Source organism: Zootoca vivipara, chromosome 13 (assembly GCF_963506605.1).
Source record: "Zootoca vivipara chromosome 13, rZooViv1.1, whole genome shotgun sequence".
Taxonomy (NCBI): Eukaryota; Metazoa; Chordata; class Lepidosauria; order Squamata; family Lacertidae; genus Zootoca; species Zootoca vivipara.
The window spans coordinates 33457513-33468605 of NC_083288.1; the positions used below are offsets into that span (position 1 = coordinate 33457513).

General features: G+C 47.9%; 1 protein-coding gene across 1 annotated transcript; it reads left to right on the top strand.

Annotated features, from left to right (window-relative positions):
• Nucleotides 1-1504: 1504 nt before the first annotated feature.
• PKMYT1 (protein kinase, membrane associated tyrosine/threonine 1) lies at nucleotides 1505-10876 on the top strand. Its single transcript, XM_035135657.2, has 8 exons — nucleotides 1505-1664; nucleotides 4567-4937; nucleotides 6016-6506; nucleotides 6693-6799; nucleotides 6988-7160; nucleotides 8093-8349; nucleotides 9587-9685; nucleotides 10069-10876. The coding sequence occupies exons 2-8, from the start codon at nucleotides 4569-4571 to the stop codon at nucleotides 10277-10279; spliced, it is 1707 nt and encodes a 568-aa protein (XP_034991548.1). The 5' UTR covers nucleotides 1505-1664; nucleotides 4567-4568; the 3' UTR covers nucleotides 10280-10876.
• Nucleotides 10877-11093: the final 217 nt, after the last annotated feature.

Consider the following 11093-nt stretch of genomic DNA (forward strand, 5'->3'; position numbering starts at 1 on the left):
CTCCCCGATTCTTATGAACTATATTAACTGAATGTGAGGGGATTTAAGTATCATAAAACCACTTTAAAGTAAGTATGTAAAATGGCAATTTCAATTTTTAACAAGATTGTAATTTTGCCACACACACCTCAACCTGCTACCCAGGGCACATGCCTTTTCCCCTGCACTGGTTCTACCGTATGTACAATTTGTGCTTGTTAACTCAAGCTTGACAGATGGGCTTTTAAAGTCTCTCTCCCCCCCCCCCCCCAAGACTGGCTCTCCCAATCTGACCAAAGGGGTGCCCATCATGGAGCCATTTAGAACAACCCTTACTACTTATGTCAGTCAGGACAAGGGACGGGGGTTTGCACTTTCCAGGTCAGCTGGGGCCCTTGGAGTTCCCCAGTACCTTACAAGTCTCCCCTAGCTTCACCACTTCAGCCCACACAGACAAATCAGGTGAAGGCATTTACCGCCTGACCGGGGGGGGGGGGCAATGTTTCTCTTTGCACAGACAACATCCAGCGAACCCAGAAAACCCAGGTGGATCAACCGAGGCTGAGAGAACACACCATATATTTAAAACATACCCCCCCACTACCACACCAAAGAATCCTGGGAACTGTAACTTAGCCTCACAAAACTACAATTCCCATCACCCTTAAACTGCAGTTCCCACAGTTCTTGCTGGGGTGGGGGTGCTGCAAACGTGCTTTAAATGTATGGCATGGACAACAACCTTAGTCACTCCCAGGGAGTGTGAGTATTAAATCAGAGGAGGGTAGGTGGGTGAGCGGCTGCATGTAGCCCCACCCCCCATCCAGACAACTCTGCTCCCCAGCCAAGGACCGGCTGCAGATACGACGGTCCCCCTTGGCGCTCCATTCTGCCTCAGGAAGCTGCGGTTTTCCAGAGAGCTGTTGCCCCCAGCAAGGGAGCCAGGCTCGGGTGGGGGCCCCGCCGCCCCCGTACTGTTCGCCCTTCCCTGGGATGTACTGCTTGCTCGCACCTACCGGGACTCCTCACTCGCGAGGGGAGCGCAATTCTTCATTTACCGCGACTTCCCCCTCCCGCTCGAGCGAAGGAGACCGCTTAGGCCCACCTGACCCTCCGCTTCCAGTTCTTTCTCCTCAGGTGCCGCGTACGACTGCGGGCCCCGCCTCCGAAAAGGCAAAAAAGCCTTGTCCGTTTTCTAGCGAATGGGCGGCCCAGGGGACTCCTCGGCAAAGTCCCCGCTCGCAGGCTTGCCTCCGAGTCCAAGCGAGGCCTTTCCTCTTCCCTCAACCTAGTTGGTCCTGACCACCCACCTGCCAACTCACTGACTGACTGAGCAAACAAGAAAACCAGAGGCTCACAGTTAAGAGAGGCGTTTCCGTTGAAAGGAGCGCTCGCGCGCTCGCTTAGTCCCTTAGGCCCGTTGCCTTTCACGCACGCATGCGCGATGACGTCGGGACGCGGAAGTGGGCGATGCCGTTTGGAATTTTGGCGCGAGAGCGCAAACCGGGCGTTGAGGGGATTAGCGCGCGCGCCGGGCAGGACACACCTGAGGGAAGGGAGGGGGTGGACAAAGGGCTGATCCATCCGGAACAAGCGATTCGCTCGCTCGCTCGCATGTACGCACGAACCCTTGCTCTCCGGGGCTCCGAGGAAATTTAAAATTATAAAGAGGAAGGAGAAGAGAGGTAAGGCGCCGGTGCTTTTTTGTTTCCTCACTGGCAGGAGCGGGTGTGGCGTTGATGTCGCCAACTAGGGGCAGGGGAAAGGGGCGCCCCCCCACCTGAGGTAAATTTTGGGGAAGGGCAGAGGCGGCGACTGGGAACAGGGCCCTTCTCCGTGGAGGAGGGCGAGGCTGCCGGTGGTGGCTATCTATCATTGTTAGAATGACTAAACGTCGTGTTGATTTCTATCCCGCCTTTTCCCCTGACAGGAACTCGAGGCGGGTTACAGAGAGAATAGGAAGCAGCCGAAACGTAGGTTGGGCGGAGGGGGGAGGGAACGACGATTAAAAAGCAAGTAAAAACATGGATAGAGCCGTGTTTCTGATAGGCCTGCTGGGGGAAAGGAAGCTGAGGGGTTGGTGTTGGAAGGGGCTTATTCTAGCCAGGGTCATACTTGCAAGATGTTATAGGGCTTAGTTTGGGGTGGGGGAGAGATTGTGCCCAAGGCTTCGTGGAAAGTGTGAAGTTGGGGGGGGGGGTAATTTGAGGGTGTCCTGGGAGGCGGTCCCAAGCATAAGGAGGATCGGAGGCAGCAGGGCTTCTGAATGCCAGTTGGTGGGAATCACAAGGTGCTAGAATCCTGCTCCTCGCGGGGGTTTCCCCACAGGCATTGATTGGGTGGCCACTGGGAAGACAGGATGCTGGATTAAATGGGCCATTGGCCTTATCCAGCAGGGCTCCTCTTGTGTTTCTATAAGGGGCAGAAGAACTTTAGAGGGTTGAGAGTGATAGAGCTGGAGGAGAGAGGATGTATCTTCCGCAGCTGACATAAGTCAAGCCCAGTTGTGGGGGACAGCTGGGCTCTTCTTTTAGTGGTTTTGTTGGTGATGGTAAAATCAGAACAAGGCAAATTCCTGGAGGAATTCTCTAGTTGTCTGTCATTTTTAATCCTACTCTTTTCCTCAAGGAGTTCAGGGTACATAGCTCTTCTTCTTTCTCCTCTCCATTCTGTTTTATTCTTGCTACAGCCCTGTAAGAGAGTTCAGGCTCAAAGACTGGCCTGAGATCACCCAGTGAATTTCATGTGTGGATTTGAGCCTGGCTGCAGGGGCTCTATTAGTCTACCTCCTAGGTTTATTGTCAGGATAAAGGAAAGAGAAAAAAACCCCACATGCTCTGCTAAAGGGTTAGAAATATAGCAATATTTTTATGTAGTGCCCTATTTATTTAGAAGATGCACAGGGCAATCTTAGTTTTAATGTACAGTGGTACCTCGACTTACGAAGACGATCCGTTCCACGGCGCTCTTCGTAAGTCGAAGTCTTCGGTTGTCAAAGTGCCCGTTCTGCGCATGTGCAGAATGCACGCACGGCGACAAGACTTCTGGTTTTGCTGACTTTGGAAGTCGAGTCATTCGGCTGTCGAGGTACCACTGTAAATCTGTGTTCAGTATGGCTTCCTCAAAGGAAATTGTGTATAGGTTTGTATCCAACTGCTCTGCTGTTCACATAGACATTTAAGCGGCTTATGATAGATAATGCAAATATGAATTCCTTGTGTGAATCGATACTTTGAAACTCTTCATATCTTCCTGTTAGTACTCCACTTAGTGTGTGTTTTTTCCTTTGTGACTCTGCTGACTGCTTTGTTTGTTTTCCTTTGAGTGCCTCTAAAGATTCTGATCCCAGACTTGTCAGTTTCATCTGACTGTCACATGATTAATCAGGAATCACTAAGGCCATTACAAACTACATCACAATTACTGATGGTTCCAGGACAGTTGCAGTAGATGGATGAAAGGCATCTTAACCTAAAATGTGTCCCAAATGGCCAGAGCCTAGAGACAGCAGCCCACAGGGCATTGATCTTTTAAGATGGAATTCTAGCAGCTGATTGGGAGGCATGAGTTATTGAAACCTCTGCCTGATAGAACGTTAAAATGGGTGGTTGTTTTTGTTCTTGCAAAAGACAAAAATAAACACGTCCCTTCCTGCTGTGAATACAAGCTATGAAGGTACAGAAAGATACAGCTCTGGGCTTGTGGTCACACAACTGGAATGTAGAAAATGAATAGTGGGAGTTAGAATGCTTTTCAGGTTCCAGGGCTTCTGAGCATCATTGTTACATATAGTGAAAGACTGTTTTTAAATTGAATGTATCCTCCTGTTCTTGCCGTTTATCCTTTGGGCTATGCATGTGAGGAGGCTTTTTTCCCCATCACTTGAGACTCAAGTATCAGTCCCTTCAGGTCAGCAAACTGAAAATATTTACATTTTTCTTGGTTAAAGGTAAAGGGACCCCTGACCATTAGGTCCAGTCGTGACCGATTCTGGGGTTGCGCGCTCATCTTGCATCAGATGTCAAAGAGAAAAACAGCTACCAGATTTTTAGAAGACATCTGGAGGCAGCCCTGTTTAGGGAGGCTTTTAATGTTTAATTATTTTATTTCATTTTTCTGTTGTAAGCTGCCCAGAGTGGCTGGGGAAACCCAGCCAGATGGGCGGGGTATAAATAATAAATTATTATTATTGTTAGCCGAGGGAACCGGCGTATAGCTTCCAGGTCATGTGGCCAGCATGACAAAGCCACTTCTGGCAAACCAGAGCAGCACACAGAAACACCGTTTACCTTCCCGCTGTAGCGGTTCCTATTTATCTACTTGCATTTTGATGTGCTTTCGAGCTGCTAGGTTGGCAGGAGTTGGGACCGAGCAATGGGAGCTCACCCTGTCACAGGGATTCGAACAGCCAACCTTCTGATCAGCAAGCTCTAGGCTCAGTGGTTTAACCCACAGCGCCACCTGGGTTCTTGGTTAGTGAACTTTAAATGTGCCTTAGCAGCCCAACACCAAAGACTCACTGACTGCAACTTTTGATCATTGAGGAAATGATAGTGTAATTTCAATAACTATGCATTCTGCTTTCAGACATGCCACTACCTCTTGACTATGGAGGGGCTGAATCTCAGATGAGTCACGCTCCTCTTCCAGTGCCTGCCTTCTTCCGGGAAGCAGAATGCAGTTTTTCAACCAAGAAAGGCCGTAAGCCACTCAGCTATACCCTTCCACCACGTCCACGCCAGAAGAGCTCACTCAGTGTGCGCAGGATTTTCACTGACCGCCGGCAGCAACCGTGGACCAAGCTCCAGCCACACAGTGTTTCCTTCCATGGTGCACAGAGGAAAGAGACACCCCTACATAGTCACCTGTATGACGCTTCCAAGAGAGAGCTGTTTTTCAGGCAGTGTTTCCAGCAGCTAAGTCGTCTTGGCAGAGGATCTTTTGGTGAAGTGTACAAGGTAAGGCAGTAGCAGGCAGGCTACTAATCACTTGGGACACATCTACACTAGCCACTTAAAATACATTGCTTCTCCAAAATATTCGCTGGAACTATAGTTTAAGTCAGGCATCCCCAAACTGCGGCCCTCCAGATGTTTTGGCCTACAACTCCCATGATCCCTAGCTAACAGGACCAGTGGTCGGGGAAGATGGGAATTGTAGTCCAAAACATCTGGAGGGCCGAAGTTTGGGGATGCCTGGTTTAAGTGTACTGTGAAATGCAGCTCTGTGAGATGAATTACAGTTCCCAGAATTCTTTACGGGAAGCCAAGCTCTTTAAATATAAGGTATGGACACAGTCTGTGGGGAAGAAATGACTTCACACAAGACATAATTAAGATTTCCCCCCTCACAGTATGTGGTGATGACCACTGGTTAGATGGCTTTGAAAATGAATTAGACAAACACATGGAAGATCTGCCTATCAATGGATTACATTAAAATGAGACTTCCATGTTCAGAGGTGGTGACTGTGACAGAGGGCTGTTGCCACCATGCCCTGCTTGTGGGCTTCCAGGAGGAATCTGGCAGTCCACACTGTAAGAAGTGGGGTGCTGACTACAGTGCATTGTCTTAAATACACAGTGCCACACTTTGGGTGCCTCCAGATTTTGTGAGAAGGATTTAAGTGCATGCTTTTTGCAGGTTTTTTGCAGTTAAAGGGCTCTGTCCCCTTAGTGCAACATATCAACTTTAAAAAAGAATCTTGCTTTTTGCAATTTGGAAAGTGATGGGAGAATGCATTGAAGAGTGCAGGACGAACAAATGACTAACAGAATGATGTACAAACACCCCTCAAGTAAATCAGGATGAATGCAGAACGAATGCTAACTGTGCAGGCTTTGTTCTCATTTGTTTGCTGGGTGATTTTATGACAATGTGACATGAATATAATTTATCATCACAGAATCTGGATGTTCTTGGCAAGCTTACCACTCACAGATCCTGAACACCCCTTGTGCTGGGAGTTCTTGCATGGAAGGGCCAGGATCCTTTTCAGTCTACAGGATGCAATAACTTGTTTCATCTTCCCTACAGGTGCGCTGTAGGGAAGATGGACAGCTATATGCTGTGAAGCGTTCTGTGGAGCCATTCCGAGGTGAGATCGATAGGCAGCGCAAACTGGCTGAGGTGCGCAAGCACGAGCGCGTGGGGCACCATCCCAACTGTGTGAGCTTCGTAAAGGCCTGGGAAGAGCGTGGGCAGCTCTACATACAGACGGAGTTGTGTCCAAGCAACCTGTTGCAGTACTGTGAGGAGTATGGACCACTGCCCGAATGGCAAGTGCGAGCGTTCCTCTGGGACTTACTGCAGGGACTGCGTCACTTACACAACCGCAACCTTTTACACATGGATGTTAAGCCAGCTAACATCTTCCTCTCATCCAGCAATGTCTGCAAGCTAGGTGACTTTGGGCTTATGCTGGAGCTGGACTCTAGGGATCTGAATGATGCTCAAGAAGGCGATCCCCGCTACATGGCACCTGAGCTGCTCCGTGGGGAATACACCAAGGCTGCTGACATCTTCAGGTGTGGGATGAGATAGGAAATAGGGATGCTAATTTTTCCACTGCCTGAGATAGCTCACAGCTTCACAGCTGTGGCTTTTGCTCCACTGCCTCAAAATTTAACTTGTTGTGGGGTTCAAATTAGTGCTGCAGATAAGCAATGCTGTGCTGCTCCTGTTACTTCATCTCTGTGCTTCTGTCCTTCCAGCCTGGGCATAACCATCTTAGAGATTGCTTGCAATATGGAGCTTCCTAATGGAGGTGAAGGTTGGCAACAACTGAGACAGGGCCATATACCCCCTGAGTTCACTGCAGGTGAGCAGAAACAAAGGGAACATTTCTGCATGCAGCACTTGCCTATGCCAACTCAACCGCTAATCCTCATGGAAGGAGGCAAAGTGGCTGTCAAAACTAGGAGGGTCTGGGGAAAGAGCTGGTGGTATGTGAAGTTCAATATATTGCAGAAAACAAAGTAAGCAGTGGAATATTCTTGCCCTTCCCAGATCTTTCTGATGAGCTGCGGACTCTCCTAGTTGCCATGTTGGAACCCAACCATCTGCTCCGGCCCTCGGTGGAGACGCTGCTTGGTTCCAGCCTCATGCAGAAGACAGAGAGGTGGCGGAAGCTGATACTGCTGGCACAATCTGGGATCCAGCAAGGAGTTTCCATGTGCAAGGTGATCGAGGCTCTGGCCAGAGATCTTCACAATGCGAATCTGCAGTTCTCCTTGAGTGCACTCTCCACAGCACTACCAAATCATCCGCTTCCTAGAACTATGCTACTGCTTTACACCCCTTTTTTGTTGTTCTGGACAAAGGCATCCTTACCAGAAAACAGCCTATCAGTTATTTATGGGCAAATCACACTGAGCTAGTTCCATGTGTTGCTCAGCCTAAATGCCGGGGGGGGGGTATGCTGGCCTAGTTGAGGTTGTGTCTTTGTGTTGTTTTATGTACCCAGTAGTGAGAGCGGCACTGACTGACAGCAAAGGGCTGGAGACTTTTTCTGGTGCCCTGGCCTCCAGTTTGCAGTAGGGAGGGAGAGTATCTATTGCCAGATTTGAGAAATGTCTCATGCCAGCATGCTATGCCCCATCAATTGCTCTCTTACAGCATTTCCATGTGCTTTGGCACTCGCCAGTGTTCCATTGCACCAGAAGCAGTTTAGTCATGCTGGCCACATGACACGCAAAGCTGTCTGTGGACAAATGCCACCTCCCTTGTTCTGAAAAGCGAGAGGAGCCAGCGTGGTGTAGTGGTTAAGAGTGGTGGACTCATAATCTGGTGAACCGGGTTTGCTTCCCCACTCCTCCACATGTAGCTGCTGGGTGACCTTGGGCTAGTCACACTTCTCTGAAGTCTCTCAGCCTCACTCACCTCACAGTGTTTGTTGTGGGGGAGGAAGGGAAAGGAGATTGTTAGATGCTTTGAGACTCCATAAGGGGAGTGAAAGGCGGAATATCAAGTCCAAACTTCTCCTCCTCCTCTCTTCTCTTCTTCACCCCATAGTCACCTTTGAATGGAGTTAACCGTCCAGGGGTCCTTTATTGTTATTGCTCCATTGATTGCTTTCTTAATGTGTGGATTTTCCCCATCTATTTTATTTCAGATCATCTTCAGGTTCATGCAGTGGCTCTGGGGGTCTGTGAGCAGCTCGGTTCACTGGCTACTGTTTTGGCATCGGAATATTCCAGTCACACCCCCAAATTCGCCCCTTGTCCTTCCCCCAGAAGACAGCAGCCTCTCTAGTGGTTGGGGTGAGGAGGAAGAGGACGCTGAAGAGAGGCTTGGTGAGGATGTCTTTGAACTAACGGAGACAGCTGGGCACCATAACCACACTTGCCCTGAGCTGCAGTCTTCTGACAAGTAAGTAGAAGGAGAAGAAGATAGGACCGTGCCTACTTTCAGACAGTAACAGGTTGGAAGTAGAGACACATGTGAGCAAGGTGCACCCCATCAGAGAAAACTGTGGTAGAGCAATCCAGATGTCTGAACCAAGTGATCTGTCTGTCTGTCTGTCTGTCTGTCTGTCTGTCTGGGAAGGCTAATATACATCCTCTCACATATCCAGGATTGCTAGCCAGTCTGACCTGGGCTGGGGAGGGCTCAATGAGTTAGATCTGTAATATGAAGCAAATTCCATTCACCATTCTCTTGAGAAAATGTTTGTTCTCCTAGTCAACCCTAACCAGTGTTCTATTCAAGTTTTTCCGATCTCTGAAGCAGAAGGAGTAATGATTCTTCCTGATGGCATTCATAGATCTAACCAGCTCCTTCTCAAGAGTTGTGGTGTATTGCCCATGTGACAACTTGCTTTATTGTCTTTATCCTCAATTCTTAGAAAGCTACTTTAAGTCAGTTTGTATTGTATGAAAGGGCAGTTGATTATCAGTTATTCCTTAAGTTTTTTTTAAAAAAATCTAAATTTGGTTTGTTACACAGTGTACAGTGGTGCCTCGCAAGACAAAAGTAATTTGTTCCACGAGTCGCTTTGTCTAGCGAGATTTTCGTCTTGCGAAGTGTGGTTTGCCGCGGCAAAAAACCCAAACAAACAAAAAAACTGCTGAAAAACTTCGTCTTGTGAAGCGCCAAAAAAACCGCAAAACGCTTTCATCTTGCGAGGTACCACTGTAATCCCTCTGATGTTCTGTAGCGCAATCATGTCCTCCCCATTAACCTTTTTTAAAATCTAGACTAAACAGGCCAAACTCTCAATCTCCTTTCCTAAAATAATGACCCCCCCAATCATTCAGGTGCTTTTCTTTGCACCACCTTCTGCATAAAGCTTACCTTATCAACGGTAGGTGGCCAAGAATGATACTATTTTTTTCTATTAAGCATGGGAAGAATGGTTCCTGTTACCCATGTAGAGAGAAAGCGAGTCACTGGCCGCAGGCTCTAAAAGGTAGGAGATCAAGTGGCTGTCCAGTTTCCCTTCTGAGTGTGAGCCACTGCAGTTTGTCTGTTCAAGCACATGTGCGCACTCTTTCACTACAGGAAGCTAGTCTGGATTCCTCACCACCACCTCTGTCACACTTCTGAATTCTGTTTGACTCCTACTAGCCTGATATTAAAATGCATGAAATTGCTGCTTCCTTTCCAGACAGCCTGGTTCTCCTCTGCTGAGCATCTGCCCTTGTGCAGGAAACACCTCGACGCCACGGCACCCCTCACCCCAGCAAACTGGTGGCAGGAAGAACAGGTGAGCTGATGGTCAAGGGGTAGCTGTAGGGGAGACAGCAGCAGAGCTGCTTGAGGTTTTCCGACAACTCCTTGTGGTCCATTGCAATTCTATGATTCTGCATGTAAGCAGAGGGTTTAGAGAAATGTGCAGACTTGTTAATGACTCAATCAGTGAATAACTTTTAGTTTCTCAAAAGGTATCACCCCCCCCCCTTTGGCACTGTAGAGGGTGCAATGGTTTGAACCATGCATATTTATCAGAATATTTTGCTGCAAAGTTCTTGTGACCTGAGGAGTATGTTGTCTTTCCCATTGCTGACCTATATCTCAGATAGGAGATCCTGATGCAGCACCGAACACCTTATTTTTATCACCTGTCTTTTTCTGTTTGGTCACTCACAGGTCTTTGGTACTCCAAGGCAGCCCTAACCTCAGCTACATCAGCCCAGAGTCCCCCCGTAGCAGAAATGTCACATCAGGCTCTCTGAATGTGAAGAGCTTGCGCCGCACACTAGTTTTTGGAGATGAGGATGAATGGGAGTCACTTGCTCCCCAGTGCTCTACTTTTGAGCCAAAAAACTTGCTGAGCTTGTATGAAGACTTTGGCATCTGAGCAGAAGTGCCAGAGCTGAGAGGCACTTCTTTTCTTTACTTACTGGCTTACATAGGCCCTTACTGGGTGCAGGGAGGAGCACCTCCCATTGATATTACACACTTGGCCAGTATGCTCAGTGGGGCTGGGCTGTGACATAGAGCTAAGTTTAGCAAAGGGGAGGCAGGATTTCTAGGGTTGCTTCCCTGTGCATAACTTCTCTGCTTGAGCCCTATGATGATGATGGTTTTGTGATGCATATTATTGTATTCCAAAATTTAGACTGGTATCTGCTGGCAGGCAGTGGAAAATAGGGTGTACTGTCAGAGATCACTTGAGGGGGAAATTAATCTTTCTTTTATATGGGGAATGAGGGTGGAAGCTATGTTTTCTTTTAAAGTTTTGTCTTCTAATATTTGTGTGCCAGGAATGTGTTGCCATTTGTGGGAACTGGCTTGGGGAATGGGGAATGTAAACTCGCTTTCACATTAGAGTTTTGCAAAGGTGGCAGCTGTAAGACTTGACAATAAAAGCATTTTCAACTTTCCCTTGGATTTTGTGTTTTTTGTGACTTCAAATATTAATCAGGTTAGAACTGCATTCTGACAAAAGAACAGTGAGGGAGATGAAGTTGCAAATTGCCACACAAGGAAATTATACCATTATAGAAGTTTTTTTAAAAAAATGAAATAAATCCTGAAAGTACAGGGTGTTTTTTTGCTGAAGCCTCAGAGAAGCAGCTGAATAAATCATGGCTGTGAGCTGGACACATCTTGAAGAATCCAAAGAATCCAAATCTTGCTTGTTCACAGTATCTAGTGCAGGGGGTTAACCT